This window comes from Schistocerca piceifrons, chromosome 3 (assembly GCF_021461385.2).
Source record: "Schistocerca piceifrons isolate TAMUIC-IGC-003096 chromosome 3, iqSchPice1.1, whole genome shotgun sequence".
Classification (NCBI taxonomy): domain Eukaryota; kingdom Metazoa; phylum Arthropoda; class Insecta; order Orthoptera; family Acrididae; genus Schistocerca; species Schistocerca piceifrons.
The window spans coordinates 501,627,008-501,646,250 of record NC_060140.1 but is presented as its reverse complement, the minus strand read 5'-3'; the positions used below and the strand labels follow the sequence as shown (position 1 = coordinate 501,646,250).

At 41.1% G+C, this 19,243-nt stretch overlaps 1 protein-coding gene across 3 annotated transcripts in view; it reads left to right on the top strand.

Annotated features, from left to right (window-relative positions):
• LOC124787742 (N-acetylneuraminate 9-O-acetyltransferase) overlaps positions 1 to 19,243 on the top strand; it is a 254,809-nt gene that overhangs the window by 137,477 nt on the left and 98,089 nt on the right. For all 3 annotated transcript variants that reach the window (XR_007015998.1, XM_047254605.1, XM_047254606.1), the window contains one exon: positions 12,650 to 12,838. Coding sequence is in view for 2 of the 3 variants with exons in the window: in XM_047254605.1 (XP_047110561.1) it covers positions 12,650 to 12,838 (189 nt within the window). In the remaining variant the exon portion in view is untranslated. The remainder of the gene's footprint in view (positions 1 to 12,649; positions 12,839 to 19,243) is intronic.

The following is a 19,243-nucleotide window of genomic DNA, read 5'->3' as shown; positions in this document are numbered from 1 at the left end:
GTAGCATTAACCAAAACGGCCTTGCTGTGCTGGTACTGCGAACGGCTGAAAGCAAGGGGAAACTACAGCCGTAATTTTTCCCGAGGACATGCAGCTTTACTGTATGATTACATGATGATGGCGTCCTCTTGGGTAAAATATTCCGGAGGTAAAATAGTCCCCCATTCGGATCTCCGGGCGGGGACTACTCAAGAGGATGTCGTTATCAGGAGAAAGAAAACTGGTGTTCTACGGATTGGAGTGTGGAATGTCAGATCCCTTAATCGGGCAGGTAGGTTAGAAAATTTAAAAAGGGAAATGGATAGGTTGAAGTTAGATATAGTGGGAATTAGTGAAGTTCGGTGGCAGGAGGAACAAGACTTCTGGCCAGGTGACTACAGGATTATAAACACAAAATAAAATAGGGGTAATGCAGGAGTAGGTTTAATAATGAATAGGAAAATAGGAATGCGGGTAAGCTACTACAAACAGCATAGTGAACGCATTATTGTGGCCAAGATAGATACGAAGCCCACGCCTACTACAGTAGTACAAGTTTATATGCCAACTAGCTCTGCAGATGCCGAGGAAATTGAAGAAATGTATGATGAAATAAAAGAAATTATTCAGATTGTGAAGGGAGACGAAAATTTAATAGTCATGGGTGACTGGAATTCGAGTGTAGGAAAAGGGAGAGAAGGAAACATAGTAGGTGAATACAGATTGGGGGACAGAAATGAAAGAGGAAGCCGCCTGGTCGAATTTTGCACAGAGCACAACATAATCATAACTAACACTTGGTTTAAGAATCATGAAAGAAGGTTGTATACATGGAAGAACCCTGGAGATACTAAAAGGTATCAGATAGATTATATAATGGTAAGACAGAGATTTAGGAACCAGGTTTTAAATTGTAAGACATTTCCAGGGGCAGATGTGGACTCTGACCACAATCTATTGGTTATGACCTGTAGATTAAATCTGAAGAAACTGCAAAAAGGTGGGAATTTAAGGAGATGCGACCTGGATAAACTAAAAGAACCAGAGGTTGTACAGAGATTCAGGGAGAGCATAAGGGAGCAATTGACAGGAATGGGGGAAATAAATACAGTAGAAGAAGAATGGGTAGCTTTGAGGGATGAAGTAGTGAAGGCAGCAGAGCATCGAGTAGGTAAAAAGACGAGGGCTAGTAGAAATCCTTGGGTAACAGAAGAAATATTGAATTTAATTGATGAAAGGAGAAAATATAAAAATGCAGTAAGTGAAACAGGCAAAAAGGAATACAAACGTCTCAAAAATGAGATCGACAGAAAGTGCAAAATGGCTAAGCAGGGATGGCTAGAGGACAAATGTAAGGATGTAGAGGCCTATCTCACTAGGGATAAGATAGATACCGCCTACAGGAAAATTAAAGAGACCTTTGGAGATAAGAGAACGACTTGTATGAACATCAAGAGCTCAGATGGAAACCCAGTTCTAAGCAAAGAAGGGAAAGCAGAAAGGTGGAAGGAGTATATAGAGGGTCTATACAAGGGCGATGTACTTGAGGACAATATTATGGAAATGGAAGAGGATGTAGATGAAGATGAAATGGGAGATATGATACTGCGTGAAGGGTTTGACAGAGCACTGAAAGACCTGAGTCGAAACAAGGCCCCCGGAGTAGACAATATTCCATTGGAACTACTGACGGCCGTGGGAGAGCCAGTCCTGACAAAACTCTACCATCTGATGAGCAAGATGTATGAAACAGGCGAAATACCCCCAGACTTCAAGAAGAATATAATAATTCCAATCCCAAAGAAAGCAGGTGTTGACAGATGTGAAAATTACCGAACTATCAGCTTAATAAGTCACAGCTGCAAAATACTAACACGAATTCTTTACAGACGAATGGAAAACCTAGTTGAAGCCAACCTCGGGGAAGATCAGTTTGGATACCGTAGAAACATTGGAACACGTGAGGCAATACTGACCTTACGACTTATCTTAGAAGAAAGGTTAAGGAAAGGCAAACCTACGTTTCTAGCATTTGTAGACTTAGAGAAAGCTTTTGACAATGTTGACTGGAATACTCTCTTTCAAATTCTAAAGGTGGCAGGGGTAAAATACAGGGAGCGAAAGGCAATTTACAACTTGTACAGAAACCAGATGGCAGTTATAAGAGTCGAGGGATATGAAAGGGAAGCAGTGGTTGGGAAGGGAGTGAGACAGGGTTGTAGCCTCTCCCCGATGTTGTTCAATCTGTATATTGAGCAAGCAGTAAAGGAAACAAAAGAAAAATTCGGAGTAGGTATTAAAATTAATGGAGAAGAAATAAAAACTTTGAGGTTCGCCGATGACATTGTAATTTTGTCAGAGACAGCAAAGGACTTGGAAGAGCAGTTGAATGGAATGGACAGTGTCTTGAAAGGAGGATATAAGATGAACATCAACAAAAGCAAAACAAGGATAATGGAATGTAGTCTAATTAAGTCGGGTGATGCTGAGGGAATTAGATTAGGAAATGAGGCACTTAAAGTAGTAAAGGAGTTTTGCTATTTGGGGAGCAAAATAACTGATGATGGTCGAAGTAGAGAGGATATAAAATGTAGGCTGGCAATGGCAAGGAAAGCGTTTCTGAAGAAGAGAAATTTGTTAACATCCAGTATTGATTTAAGTGTCAGGAAGTCATTTCTGAAAGTATTCGTATGGAGTGTAGCCATGTATGGAAGTGAAACATGGACAATAAATAGTTTGGACAAGAAGAGAATAGAAGCTTTCGAAATGTGGTGCTACAGAAGAATGCTGAAGATTAGATGGGTAGATCACATAACTAATGAGGAAGTATTGAATAGGATTGGGGAGAAGAGAAGTTTGTGGCACAACTTGACCAGAAAAAGGGATCGGTTGGTAGGACATGTTCTGAGGCATCAAGGGATCACCAATTTAGTATTGGAGGGCAGCGTGGAGGGTAAAAATCGTAGAGGGAGACCAAGAGATGAATACACTAAGCAGATTCAGAAGGATGTAGGTTGCAGTAGGTACTGGGAGATGAAAAAGCTTGCACAGGATAGAGTAGCATGGAGAGCTGCATCAAACCAGTCTCAGGACTGAAGACCACAACAACAACAACAACAACAACATGGCACTGACACTTGTAGTAATGTGCCCAGGGTACCCTTGAATGATTTGATGCTTTCTAAGTGGACAGTTGAAGTTCATGCTGAAACTTCACATTTACAGGCATTGCCATCTCTATGACTTCATTATGGCTCCTGGTAATGGGTAAGAAATTTCTTTGTTTTGCCTGTGGTGTATAGGGTCTTTCCAACATGACCCATTGGCTAGTCATATACTCAGGTAACTTCTTTTCTCCCTTTTGAGGGATTTAGTATTTGCCTTCTTTAGCCGCTTCCTCACACCCTTTAATGTTCTGGCAGAATTTTGTATTGATTCCTCATTTTTCCTAGTTGTGGGTTTAATAATTTCAAAAGGTGATAGCATCTCCCTACCATCTACCACCACATACAGGAAGGCCTTATGCTGACATGCTAGATAATTGTCGCAGTCCTTGTGGTGACTTTTTCAGATATAACTCAACATTTTACTGATGATATGGTGAATGCCCTCAGTTCTCCTGTTCGCCTGAGGGTGGAAGGTTCTAGTTCCACTGATAAAGCTCAACAACGCCTTCTCCGTAGTTGAGTGATTCTATTCAACTTAACTGCCTTGATGCACTACGGTGTGCTCATTGGCATCTACTTCCTGACTCGCAGTGCATCGCTCCACTTGGTTGCTCCTATCACCGAAATATTAACACAGGGCTATTTATTTAGTGCCATTTTCAATCCCTTGAATGTAGATTGACGGTCAGCCACAGGCTGAAATTTCACAGCCTTCAACAAATGTGTTAATTGACTGGTTATGTATGATACTGTATTGGCCCAAAAATAAGGTGAACTTTTTATCCAAATTTCGCACTCGAAAAGTTAAGGTGCAGCTTATATTCACTACATTGTCTATTTACATACCCTTGCTGTTATAAAATTATGCTCATTTGCAGCAATACAACTATGATCTGTAACCAAAACTGGCAGCAAGGCATTTTATTGTGCAACAGTGCAAACTTTTTAACAATATTTTATTGGCATTAATGCTGTATAGGTCTGCCAGTATTGTATTGTTAGCTCATAATTTATTTTCAGTTGGATAATGGTAAAACAGCCTGATTTATGCTAATATGAACAATCACGTAGAGTGAAAAGCATCAAGCCAAGGAATTTGGCACAGTTACGATGCAAGCTTAAAACACAATTGTGTTTTATGCCAAAACCTCAACCAACAGAGAGCCCTGGAGAAAGTATGGACTGGGTGAATCTAATGTGTGATGTTGGGTTGCTTCAGGAGAAAAATGGAAGAAGGCAGTTTCAATGAGAAAATCATTCAGGGGACCAAACTGCAGCAAATATCTATAACTTGAAACTAAGGTTCTTTCCATTGTGCAAGATCAGAGGAAAGATGGGATGCCTACCTGTTAAGAAATAATCCAAGGAAAGCCTTCTAAAACAGAAGAGTGTTAAATGTGCCACAAGAAGAATTCTGCGCTAACTTTGACTGGTCTCATTGGTCTATGTGGAGAAATGGCCATGTTCTGTGACAAAATAATATGCGAGCACAGAGAATGCCAGAATATTTGTAGGAGAAACTGATTGACTACCAGTGGTACATCATCCAGTTGTGAAAGCGCCCCTTGTACCCTTTTTGTCAAATTGAGAATAATGCCAGAATGCCAGTATTTTTTTGGCATGTTGAATAATATGACAGTAGACATGAAGGGGCAAAAAGTATCCCATTAAGAGGAACTGGAATGAAAAAATATTAATAACTGTGATGTTATAGCTGATAGGGAAAAGTTACCCCCTTACATCATTGCGAAGAGAAAAATTATGCCCAAAGAAAACTTTCCTAAGGGCTTAGTGATTTCTTGCCAAGTAAAGGGCTAGATGACAATGCAACAGATTATTGAGCGACTGCCCACTGTTTGTAATCGGAGACCTGAGGCATTGCTTGCTAACTGAACCATGCTTGCTTTGGATGCTTTTAAGGGACATCTGAGAATGAATAAGACAAAACATGGTACTGGTACGTTAGGTGCCAATGTGTTATATATGTTAGAACAAATGTTTGACATATAACTATGTCTTACGTGTAAGTGCAACTAAATTTCTGGTAATATTTCTCCTCTCAATCAGTTTGCAGCTTATTTTCTCCCAAAATATTTTATTTTTAATTTCTTCCTTGACATTTAGGGTTGAAACTTGCACATGGTGGCAGGAGAGATGGATGGAATGGGGGAAGGAGGGGATGAACTAAGAGAGGAGGGGAGGATCTGCGCAGTATGTGTGACACATATAATAATTACATAAACCTAAAAATGAAAGCAGGTTTTTCACAGATTGAAACCATGGACGGCACATACCAACCTTGAGTTTTTCTGTATGCTGTCATGGTGAATTAAATTCCCTAGATAGCTCACTACTGCCAACACAAAATGAAACTTTCCAGTATGTAGTGTTAAGTGCACTGAACGTAACCTTTTAAACAGTTCTTCCAGCTGCTGCAACTGCTCTTTCAGATCTCTAGTAAGAACAGTGTTGTCTAAATAGAGCATACACTAGTATGGTTTTAACCCTCTCAAAACACATACAATGATCACTGAAATGTGGCTGGTATATTCTTTAAGTCAAAAGTCATCTGCTGATATTGGTAATTTATGTCTTCAGCCTGTCCTCTGACACTACATCCAACTGGTTGGAACCACATTTCAGATCCATTGTTCTAAAATACTTACATTGATCCAGTTTGTCCATTGTATCTGTGATATTAGGTATATGATATGAGGTTTGTCCAAAAAATTGGGAACTTTCTCCACAAAATTTTTCTACACTTACCTTTTACATATTGTGCATGGTCTGCTTCAAAACACTCCCCTCTACAATTGGTACATCACTCTCAGTGCCATTTCCACTTCCAGAAGCAATCTTGGTATGCCTCTTGCCGGATCTCACCAAGCGCCATCTGTGAATTTTCTTTTATCTTGTCTACCATTGCAAATCTTCGTTCTTTCAGTGGGGTTTTCAACTTTGGAAATAAAAAAAAAGTAAATAAGGTCCATATCTGGAGATTACAGAGGATGAGGAAGGACAGTGATTTCATTTTTTGTGCAATAGTCATTCACCAACAAGGATGAATGTACGGGTGTGTTATCATGATGCAAGAGCCACGAATTGTCTCTCAACATTTCAGGTCGTTTCCTTCTCACATTTTCTCGTAGGCATTGCAATACGTCCCAATAGTACCATCGACTAACAGTTTGTCCCTTGGCATGAATTCGTGATGAACTAATCCTTCAAAGTCAAAGAAAACTATCAGCATGGCTTTGACATTTGACCTAACCGGACAAGAAGTTTTTTGGTCATGGAGAATCTTTCCTGACTCATTGTGGAGATTGAACATCATAACCATAGACCCACATCTCATCACCAGTTGTGATTCTCTTGAGGAACATCTTGTTCTCATTTGCACGATCCAAAAGCTCTTCACAGATTGAGAGGCAGAGGTCTTTGTGGTCTTGACTGATGAGCCGTGGGACAAACTACGCGACAACGTGATGCATTCCAATATGCTGTGTCAGGATTTCATGATATGATCCAACTTAAATCTTATGTTCTTCTGCAATCTCTGTCAGTCTTTGATTGACATGTACAATTTCATTGATGTTCCTGACATGAGCGTCATCAGTAGACATCAAAGGGTATCCTGAACGATAGTCATGTCTAAGTTCTGTCCGGTCATTTTTAAACCATGTGAACCATTCACAATACTGAGTACGGCATAAGTACTCATCACTGTAGGCTTCCTGCATCATTTTGTCTATATCTGTAAAGGTTTACTTGAGTTTCACAAAACATTTAATGTAGACGTGTTGCTCCTCTAACTCTGCCATCTCAAAATTTGCAAACTGTATGACATGACATTCTACTCAATACAGCACTGAACAATAACAGACATACAACAATGAAAATTCAGGCAGTTACACATTAAACACGGGCTTGTGCAGGAATACCAACTGCATTTTGCTCCAACACACTATTGGTACGAGATTACAAATGTTTTCGAATTTTTTGAAGAGGCCTCATACACCCATAATAGATCTTGTATTTAAGTAACCATAGTTGACAGAACCTGTATTTTCTTATCTCATCTGATGAATTTTGTTTGGGCATGATGACAACAACAGGCCCCAGTGGCTATCACTCTCGCACTATGATTGTACAAATCTGTGAAGTAACTGTATTGATGTTTCTGCAGCTAACGTATCTCTCCCCTACAAATGCTGTCCTTTTTTGCATACTGATGCATTGACAGTTTGTTTATGGAAAAAGCTCACACTTGACCTGTCAGTCATCCCACCCCACCCCCCCAGTCCCTTGTGGTGGGGCCATCATGTACCCATTTGGTGGTAGCTCCGTGACAACACAGGAATTGCACTGCTGATGCCTGAACTGCAAACTCCCCATGTATGCCAAGGAGTAGATGCCCATCTTCTTGGGGCATCAGGACTCCCAGCAACAGTCATCATGCCAGGTGGCCTTTGCTGTGGCTGCAAGGCACTTAATGGAGAGAGCCTCTGATCGGAGTGACCCACAATGAGGCAGACCAAGTCATCTCTTGCTGGTGACTGAACGGCACCAGTTGTCTCTGAGAAGGGAAAGATCGAATGTAATGCTCTCAGGTATGACTCTAAATCATTTCCCTCCCTTTCAGCACAATGGGAGGAATGTAGGGCTACAGAAAGAAGAGAGCCATATTTGCCTTGGTATTTAGTCTGTAGCGGAACAGATGGGGACTCCTTTCTAGCTACAAAGCCTCTATTTTTTTGTTGAACATTTGGAGGATAAGTTTGGGGAAGTGACAGCTCTGTCCAAAATGAGAAATGTGTCAGTCTCGATTGAGACAGCATCGCTGGTCCAGACCCAGGGCTTGCTTGCCTGTGCCCAGCTGGGTGATATTCCCATTTCCATCACTCACTATAAAAGCCTCGACACGGTTCAGGGGATTATTTTCCATCGCGACCTCCTCTTGCAGTCCACTGACAGGCTCCATGACAGTTTAGAATAGCAGGGTGTTCACTACATCCGGCACATCTACGTGGTATCGAAAGACAATGAAATTTGTACCGGTGCATTCTTCTTGGCCTTTGAGGGTGATTCATTGCCTGAAAAGGTCAAGGTGATGGTTTACTGCTGTGATGTCAAACTGTATGTCCCTCCCCCTGTGTGGTGCTTTAAGTACTGGAAATTCGGGCACATGTCTTCCCGGTGCAATTCCATTGCCACATGTTGAGGCTGTGAATGTCCACTGCATCCAAATACTCCACGTGCACCTCCTCCCACTTATGTCAACTGTGGAGAGCACCACTCCGTCTGCCTGGCAGACTGCACAGTACTCCAAAAGGAGTGAAAAATTATGGAGTACAAGACCCTGGACCAGCTGACTTACCAAGAGGTTAAACGTAAATTTGAATGGTTGCACCCCATTTGCTCGACATCACCCTCACAAGTGCTGGTAGTTCCACACTCTGCTGCATACAGTAGGCCCACTGGGCTGCCCTAATTCATCCGCCCCCTTGGTGGTTGGAGGCACCTCTTCTTCTGTTGCTCCCAAAGCACCTACATCGGGAGCAATATCCCCCTAAACATCGGGGACATTGATTCGCTCTCCAAAGCCAGACAGGCACTGCCTCCTCTGGCTCCCCTCGCATAGAAGGGGTCCCTTGGGACTTTCACTTCCAAGATCTACACTAATGCCACAGTGGACACTTGCCAGTGACTAAAGGAGCCACAAACTGCTGGATGAAGGGCTTTACGGTCTTCCTCCATGCCTGAAGCTACTTCAGAGAAGTCCTCCCAGCAAGCTCCTAGAGAGAAGCAAGAGGGCAAGCAAATGAAGAAGTAGTCTGCTAAGAAACAGGACCCTCCAGTGGCCCCTGCACCATCAGTCCCTACCAGTTCTGCGACTGAGGACAAGGTGGCGATTTTAGCTTCCCCTGAGGACATGGATCTTGCCAACTACTCACCCACAATGGCAATGGATCCAAATACTCAACCAGTGGCAGCAGATGATGCTGAGGTGTAACCTTCCTCCTTGGTCACTACATGCCTTCCCCGACTCCAGAAAGCAGCATCCTCCAGTGGAACTGTGGTGGTTTTATCTCCTGCCTGGCTAAGTTTTGACAACTCTTAAGCATTACACTTGCTTATTGCAGTGCCCTTCAGGAAACCCGATTTCCTGCAATGCGGACCCCTGCCCTTTGTGGCTGTTGGGAGTACTACAAAAACTGTACTGACTGTGCCAGACTGTCAGGTGGAGTTGGTGTCTATGTCCTTACCTATGTCTGTAGCAAACCTGTGCCCCTTCAAACACCTTTAGAAGCTGTGAGGACAACACTGGAAATTACCGTCTGTAATGTCTACCTCCCTTCAGATGGTGAAGCGACATTCCATGTACTGGCTACACTAGTTTCCCAACTCCCTCCACCTTTTCTGCTTCTAGGTGATTTTAACGCCCATAACACTTTGTGGAGTTGAACGAAGGTAACTGGCCATGGTAAAGGTGTCAAGGACCTACTAACTCAACTCGACCATTGTCTCCTAAACACAGGTGCCCCACACATTTCCGTGTGGCACATGGTACGTATTCGGCCATTGATCTCTTGGTTTGCAGTTCGGGCCTTCTCCCGTCTATCAGCTGGAGAGTTCACGTCAGCTTGTGTGGTGGTGACCACTTTCCAGTCGTCCTGTCTCTCCCCCAGCATCCCTCCTCTGGACGCTTGCTCAGATGGGCTCTTCCCAAGGCTGACTGGGATGCTTTCACCTCTGCTACCACCGTTGAATCTCTGTTGCATGGCAACATCGATGAGGTGATTGGCACCATCACTACTACCATTGCTGCAGCTGAATCAACAATCCCTTGAAACTTCCTGGCAGATTAAAACTGTGTGCTGGACCAAGACTCGAACTCGGGACCTTTGCCTTTCGTGGGCAAGTGCTCTACCAACTGAGCTATTCAAGCACGACTCGCGCCCCGTCCTCACAGCTTTTACTTCTGCCAGTACCTCGCCTCGGTCCGGCACACAGTTTTAATCTGCCAGGAAGTTTCATATCAGCACACACTCCGCTGTAGAGTGAAAATTTCATTCTACCAGCAATCCCTTGTTTCTCAGGTTGCCTGTGGTACAAGTCAGTGCCTTAATAGTCACTGGAAATTGCTGTGGCCATTAGAAGCTGTAGGCAGGCCCTTGAACATCATAAGAACCACCAGCCCCTGGAGAATCTCGTTGCCTTTAAATGGCTCTGTGCTCAGGTCCACCTACTCATCAAACAATGGAAGCAGGAGTGTTGGGAACACTACGTCTCCACCATTGGAACACGAATGTCTCCTTCCCAGGTTTGGACCATGCTCTGACAACTTTATGGCTGTCAGACCCCTGCAGGTGTACCTGGAATTTCTACACATGGAACTGTCTCTGCCGATTCAGACATAATCACAGAGCATCTTGCTGAGTATTATGCTCGCACCTCTGCATCTGAAAATTACCGCCCCGCCTTTTCTCTCCTCAAACAGTGGGTGGAATGACAACACCTGTCTTTTGCTCCACGCCACCCTGAGCCATATAATGCTTCCTTCAATGACTTGAAATTTCTCAGTCTCCTTTCTGACTGTCCTGACATATCCCCTGGTCCAGACCACATCCATTCCCAAATGCTTAAATATCTGTTAGTGGATTGCCAGTGCCAACTCCTTACAATCTTCAACCAAATCCGGACTGTTTAAACTAATTATGTCTCCAGTCCATATACTCTTCTTTTACTCACATCATTTTGGTTGTAATGACTATGATGAAACTTCGTGTTGTATTTTTCAGTGATGGGCTACAGGTTTTAGGTGCCTCAGTTTTATCTCACTTTCATCCATTTGACTGGAGTCATTGTCGTGCATAATTTCAAACTTGAAGACAAGTTCACTGATCCTGGAGCTCAAAATTCTTCTTTTCTTGTTTCCCATAATTTTATGTGAATTTTCATTGAAACGAGGGACTGATATGTATCACATGTGCCATATTATTAAGTACTCATAAATTTTTTGGAGTAAGATGATTTGTCAAACAGATGTCATTTTATTTTGATTTGAAATTAATCTTATTATCTGTAAAATTCCTTACCATACTGGGTAGGTGGTCAAAGATATTTTTATGGCTGAATACCTCACTTTTTTCTGTGCCACACTAAGGCTGAGTGGTGGTTATTGTAAGTCATTTCCCCTTGTACTTTTCTATTTACGAATGTTGTTATTGTTTTTGAATTATGATAATTGTGGAAAACAAACATTGTAAGACAGTAAATGTAAAGTGAGGCAGTTGTCAGTATACTCAACTATGGAAAGAACTTAATGGTTTCCTTCCAGTTGTTCTGCAAGCAGGATGTCTGGAAACTCACCATTAATTAATTGCACCAAGAAAACTTGAGAGATCATATTGTAAGAACTGTTTACAAGAGGTCCTAGAAGGGACACAAAATATTATGTTTATTACTTGCTTTTGTATAACGAACACTTTCTTGCACAATGAGCTGTCCCATAATATGATGCCGTGGGAATGAAAATTGAAAATTTAACTGAACTTTTTCACATTTTCATCTTTAAAATCTGCTTTTATCCTTTCTAAATTTTAAAATGCCTGGATGTTTAAGATTATCTGTAAAATGTGACTTCCATTTCAGCTTCTTGTCATGTAAATTCCTAAAATTTACAGTATTGTTTCATTTATTGATTTACTTTCAGCCCACAATTAGCCCTTGTGCAGGTTAGAATTGCATTTACCATTTTTGTCTTAAGTTTGTGACAGTCTGTTGGCAGAAATTAATTTTTAAGAAAATTTTACTTGCTTTTTATAAAGGATCTGTTAGATGAAGAAATACCAGTCACCATGAAAAGTACACTAAGTCCATAAGGAGATTACCATACTGAAACCAGTCTCATTCCTCAGCAGGTTTAATATTTCAGAGTTCTTGCCCTGCTAATACGTGTATGCTGTACTGCAGCTGTACCAACAATTAGCTCTTTCCTTTATACCATTAATAATTCATTCCTACTTGTTTGTGTGACACTTGGCATGTTTGCTTTGCCACACAGGCAACTTTTCTGCCAACTGTTCCCCATTGTGTGTGTGTGTGTGTGTGTGTGTGTGTGTGTGTGTGTGTGTGTGTGTGTGTGTGTGTGGGAGGGGGGGGGGGGGGGGTTTGTACTTTTTCGTATCAATTTTTGTCTGTATCACAGCACCACCCTCTTTTTCCCTCTCCCATGATGTAAGGTGATGCTCACTTTGCTGACTGCATAGGGGGAGCCTTCTTATATAAGTTCATTATTTTAATGTTTCATAATAATATTTATTGCAAAAAGATAATTGATATTGTCATAATTGTAATTTTTTGGTGTCTGTTTTACATGGAAGGTAAAGAAATGGTTCATAATTACTTTGTCTTACTAAGGACATAAAACCTATTTTTTTACCATTCATAATAACCATTGCTACCATAACATTTTAATTGATTTTATGTGGTGTTTTTAGTTTCATTATTGGTCTGGGATTAATGACACGTCGGTGGCTGCGTCAGTTGAAAAGTTCACCACCAGTTACTTACACTCCGCTAAATGAACAGAGTGCAAAAGTTGCTGCCGCTGAATCTGATTTGTATGTAATAGTCACATCACTTGCACGCATGGGGATTATTATGGCATATTTTTTTCTTTGTGACAGGTTAGTATGTTGTGTTACACTTTATTATGAACTAACTGATAGATTATTTTTTAGAGCGGTAGGTTACAAATGTGAAATAAGTGCCTAAAGATTGTTATAACCTCTTGAAACAAACACAAATAACTGAGAAATGGAAAAAAAAGTTTTTAGTAATTTAAAGCAGTAAAGTTTAATGCTATCTGAATGAGACAAATGTTGATGCTTACTGGCTGCATAATACAGCACCCCATTTCACATTTGCATTCACTTATAAAGCAGTCTGTAAGGACACATTGTGACTAGCCTGGAGAACACTGTATGTCAATTTGTATGGTAGAAAACAAGTATTAAAAAGCTGATGTATTAGTGGCACTGTAATTACAAGAATAATAAAAATATAATATTATTTATAAATGTGATGATGAATTGACATTTTAGTATGTCATACACTGAAGAGCTAAAGAAACTGGTACACCTGCCTAATATCGTATAACACCCCTGCGAGCATGCATAAGTGCCGCGACATGACGTGGCATGGATTCGACTGATGTCTGAAGTTGTGCTGGAGGGAACTGTCACCATGAATCCTGCAGTGCTGTTCATAAATCCGTGAGAGTATGAGGGGTAGGAGACCTCTTCTGAACAGCGCATTGCAAGTCCTCCTAGAGATGCTCTATAATGCTCATGCCTGGGGAGTTTGGTGGCCAGCGGAAATGTCTAAACTCAGAAGAACGTTTCCGGAGTCACTCTGTAGCAATTCTGGATGTGTGTAGGGTTGCATTGTCCTGCTGGAATTGCCGAAGTCTGTTGGAATGCACAATGGACATGAATGGATGCCTGTGATCAGTCACGTTGAACAATTCTCTTCAGTTATTGTTGGTCTCGTTCTTGCAGTTTTCTGGCCGCAGTGATGTTGGAGATTTGACGTTTTACCGGATTCCTGATATTCATGGTACACTCTTAAAATTGTAGTACGGGAAAATCTCCACTTCATCGCTACCTCAGAGATGCTGTGTCCTATCGCTCGTGCGCCAACTATATCACCACATTCTAACTCACTTAAATCTTGATAACTTGCCATTGTAGCAGCAGTAAGTGATCTAACAACTGCGACAGACACTTGTTGTCTTATATAGGCATTGCCAACTTCAGTGCAGTATTCTGCCTGTTTACATACCTCTGTATTTGAATACGCATGCCAATACCCGTTTTTTCGAGGCTTCAGTGTATAATCTCTGGAACTGAGTGAGTGTCAGGCCACACACCTGAAGGTCCAGGGTTCATTACTCAGTCAAAGGATTTTTCTTTGTTGCTGTTTATTGCTGTACCTCTTGCTGTGATTTGTGAAAATGAAATATGGAGTCCACTTTATACTGTAGTCATACTATCCTACTGGTAAGTCAGTACAAAGGTCTTAGGAAAGCAACATTACATCATTTCCAGTAAGATCGTGCCTATTAAGGCACTGTGGTGTTCAAAATAATCAATATTAGGGACAACTTTAGTGTTCAAAACTAAAGAAAAAGAAACTGACTCAGTTCATAACAGTCCACAGAAAAACTTGTAAATTTCAGATCAATAAAGTAATGTCCTAATAATTCTCAATTTCTGTTACTGTTTATAAACACAAATGAGGGAAGCTAGGTGGCTTTAAGTATTAATGACAAAACTAGAAATAATAATGAGGATAGAGCACAAGAGGACTTTTTTTGGGGGTGGGGGGGGGGGGGGGGTGGAAAAGGGAACTACAATACTAAGACTGGAAAGGAGTTCTGCGGGAAACACCAGGAGGGGGAAAGGTTGGTGGCAGATGGAAGACAGTATGAAGGGAGCTGTTGAGGATATGGACTAGCTGAGGTTTAGGTTGAGGTGATTATAATAAGATTGAAGTTGCTGAATATGTATTTCCCACTAGTGCAATTCTGAGGGGCTGATATTGAAGGACAGAATCCAAATGCTACTAGCATTAAAGCACCTTGTGACATTACCTTTTATATAGTATGTGACATGTTCAGTAATGATGGTGGAATTATTGGTTAGCCACAGTCAAACTATCAACATTCATACTGTTAGATAGCTGGTATATTTTGTGGCTGGTTTTACATGTGAATCTGCCTTTGATTGGATAGGAAATGTCTGTGATGGAACAACTGCAGTAGGTAATAGGAGACAAGTCTTCAACCCCAGTCATCTATAGAAAAATAATGCAGGATGGGTAGGATATGGAGCAGAGATAGATTAGAATTTTCAGAGATTGGGTGTGTTCTACTATGTTTGAGGAAGAGGGTAGGATTTTTTATAGGATTTGCCTCAATTCAGAATGAGATATCTGAAACCCTGGCCAAGGATATACTTGAGTTTGAAAGGGTACAGTCCTGAGTAGTGAAAACTCATAAAACTGTTAGTTACTTTGTGATCCGAGGCCTGTCGTAAAGTAATATTTTAAGATCTGATATTGGTTGGGGCACTTATACAGGTGGAAATGGCAGAACTTTTGCTGCTGTCTGCTGCATTCAGTCTGATACAGGCCTTTCAACTATTATGGAAAAGGAAACATTGAGCAAGCCCACAGAACACAACTATTAATAGTTTGAAAACATTGTAATCATTGTAAATTAGAAAGTTAGGCTCTTATAAGTTGTTAAAGAATTCACTTGACACATCAACTACTATGTGAAAGCATGTTTTATTCTGTATTGTTAATAAACTGGAGGAAGTCAATTATGAGAAAGTTGTTGTGAGTAGTTATAAAATAGCTTGTAAGACATTTCATAAGTCCGTTGAAAAGTAATTAGTTTTAGCTCTGGAAGGCCACTGGTGTAGAAGAAGAAATGTCATTGTATAAAAATAAAATTAATGCATCACAGTCAGTAAAATCCAGGCAGTTTCTTACAAGAAATTCTCATGGGCAGTGTGGTATTATGTGATAAAGAAAACACTAGTTAGTGGCTGGCAGGATTGGCAGTGTCACGTGAAGAAATAGACCTGTAAACTTGTTTCTGGAACAGCTGGGCAAAACTATCAACATGTTTGGGTAATATCTGTTTCCCAGTGAAGATGCGGAACCTATGGGTGCCAAGCCTGAAGGAGAGGGTCTTCGTGATTTGGAATGGGTAACAGCTGTCAAAGTGGAAGTACTGTGGACCATTGGTGTACTAGATGTTGATTAGTGTGGTTTCAGTTGCCTGAGACTGCAGTTGTGTGTATGAGTTGTGTTTACATGAGGAGGAGGAGGAGGAGGAGGAGGAGGAGGAGAGGGGGGGTGGGAGAGAGAGAGAGAGAGAGAGAGTGAGTGAGTGAGTGAGTGAGTGAGTGAGTGTCTATTGTTGATGAAGGACTTAGTGGCCGAAAGCTTTAATTGCGAGAGTCTTTTTGTTGTGCCTACCTGCAACTCAGCATCTAAGCTATATAGTGAGAGTAGCAACTTTACTTTTCGTGATATTGTTAGATGTGGACAGAGGTGTTTGTGAAGACATCAGAAAAGAGGAGATCTGTATCCTAGAAAATAGTTTGTCAAGTTGAGAAAGATCAGCTAAAGTGGATTTGAAAAATAAATATTGTGGTAATGGAGCAAAGACAGAGGCTATACATGCCTTGGGTTCAGCGCATGAATATGTTACTGGTTCATCTGAAGCAAGCAAATATTTGGAGGCGTCACATAGATAAGGAGTATTCCTGTAGGTGACCCATAATCATGTTGAAATTAGGAGTAGGAAAATGCAAATATCAGTGACAATTCTATAGGTGTGACCTTGAGAGGATAAATAATTATAGGTTGTAGATATGGTGCCCGCAGCTCGTGGTCGCGCGGTAGCGTTCTCGCTTCCCACGCCCGGGTTCCTGGGTTCGATTCCCGGCGGGGTCAGGGATTTTCTCTGCCTCGTGATGGCTGGGTGTTGTGTGATGTCCTTAGGTTAGTTAGGTTTAAGTAGTTCTAAGTTCTAGGGGACTGATGACCATAGATGTTAAGTCCCATAGTGCTCAGAGCCATTTGAACCATTTGTAGATATGGTGCTTGGAAAGTTCGTGCTCCTTGTCAGCAAACTCAAGGAAATGGAGATGAAGTAGAGGGACATAGCATCTACAGTGACAAGCAAGAAGTCTGATGGTAATATAATAGGACAGGAATGGTGGAAATGCAGTGAAGAATTATTAGTGTCATGGATAAGAAAAGGAAAGTGTAGGACATTTGTTTGAGATACTAGTCAAACAAGGAAGAGAAAATTTGTTTGGCATGGTTTTAAACAGGCACATTGGGGAAACCAGTTGGAAGACGAAAGCATGTGAGCTTGTGGAGTTTCAGGAACATGTTGAAGCTCTGCTTACAGTAGGTTGCATGATTGGGGTAGGTATAAGATTTCCCTGAAATGTTTTTGAATGGCCCTAATTTTTTGATGTGCCTCTGGAGGTCGTATTGGCCTTCTGCAGTGGGAAATAATGGTTAATGGTTAGGTTTGTGAGCAGAGATATTGGTGGGAGTCCCCGAGCCAGCCAGTCACTGTAATTCATGACCACCATCATGGAACCTTTGGCAGTGGAAGGAATGGTAAGTTCAAAATTATTATTATAATATATATATTTTTTTATTGTGAATAGCTGTTTGCTCAAGGGTGGATGGATAGAGAATCGTGACTGGATGGTGGTTGGAACTGGTTGGAACAGAATTATTTGTGTACTTTCGACCGATAGGAGGGCAGGTAGCAAAAAAATTCGTACAGTGATAGGATAAACAATTGCCATAAACTGTCCACGAAGTGCTTTTTAGGCTCTGTAGTAGATGATAGATCAAATAAAAGCAGATGATGAGAGAGTTGAAGTTCAAGAGGATTGTACAACACACTTTAGACAGATATGTACCAACTGAGTTGTGAGGAATGGGAAAGGCCCACTTTGGCTTGATAGGCGTGTTAGAAAGCTGATACAAAAGCAAAGACAGCCTCACTGCAAGTTTAAAAAGAAGCAAAGCCTCTCGTACAAACAAAAGCTGAACTAAGCCAAAAACAGTATAATTATCACCATGTGTGAAGCATTCAGTGAACTCAAAAGTTAATTCCTGTCTAGCAACTTGAAAGAAAATCATAAGAAGTTTTGATCTGACATTTAATCGTTAAATGGATTGAAGCTGTCTGTCTAGGAACTTTGTGACCATAATGGCTTCAAAACAGAGGATGACACAGGGAAGGCTGAAATAACAAATGTCTTTGTTCAAAACTGTTTCATTTAGAAAGATACTACTGTGGTGCCTCCTTTAAATCATCATACAAATGTCAAAATGACAGATATCAAAGTAAGTGACCATAAGATAGAAAATCAGCTAATGTTGCTCAACACAAGAAAGGTTACTGGACCTGATGAAATACAAATATGCTGCATCGAGTATGTGAAAGAACTTTCTCCTCTTCTCGCAGCAATGTAGCATAGGTCACTGGAGGAGCAAAGCATTCTTAATGATTGAAAAAAAGTGCAGGTCATTCCCATTTTCAAGAAGGGTCATCAAACAGATGCAGGAAACTATAAGCCTTTATCTCTGAAGTTAATCTCTTGTAGAATATTGGAACATCTTTTATGCTCATATATTAAGATACTTCTGGAGACTGAAAATTCCCTTTCTAGGAATCAAAATAGATTCCGAAACAATGATAGTGTGAAACTCAGCTCACTCTGTTAGTCAACGAGATCCAAAAAGCAGTAGATACACTATGTGATCAAAACTATCCGGATATCCCCAAAAACAAATGTTATCCATATTAGGTGCATTGTGCTGCCACCTACTGCCAAGTACTCCATATCAGCAACCTCATTAGTCATTAGACATTGTGAGAGAGAACAATGGGGCACTCTGCATAACTCACAGACTTCGAACGTGATCAAGTGATTGGGTGTCACTTCTGTCATATGTCTGTATGCGAGATTTCCACATTCCTAAACATCCTTAGGGCCACTGTTTCTGATATGATGATGTTGTTGTTGTTGTTGTTGTTGTTGTTGTGGTCTTCAGTCCTGAGACTGGTCTGATGAAGCTCTCCATGCTACTTTATCCTGTGCAAGCTTCTTCATCTCCCAGTACTTACTGCAACCCACATCCTTCTGAATCTGCTTAGTGTATTCTTCTCTTGGTCTCCCTCTACGATTTTTACCCTCCACACTGCCCTCCAATACTAAATTTGTGATCCCTTGGTGCCTCAGAACATGCCCTACCAACCGGTCCATTCGTTTTGTCAAGTTGTGCCACAAACTCCTCTTCTCCCCTATTCTATTCAACACCTCCTCATTAGTTACGTGATCTACCCATCTAATCTTCAGCATTCTTCTGTAGCACCACATTTCGAAAGCTTCTATTCTCTTCTTGTCCAAACTATTTATTGTCCATGTTTCACTTCCATACATGGCTACACTCCATACAAATACTTTCAGAAACGACTTCCT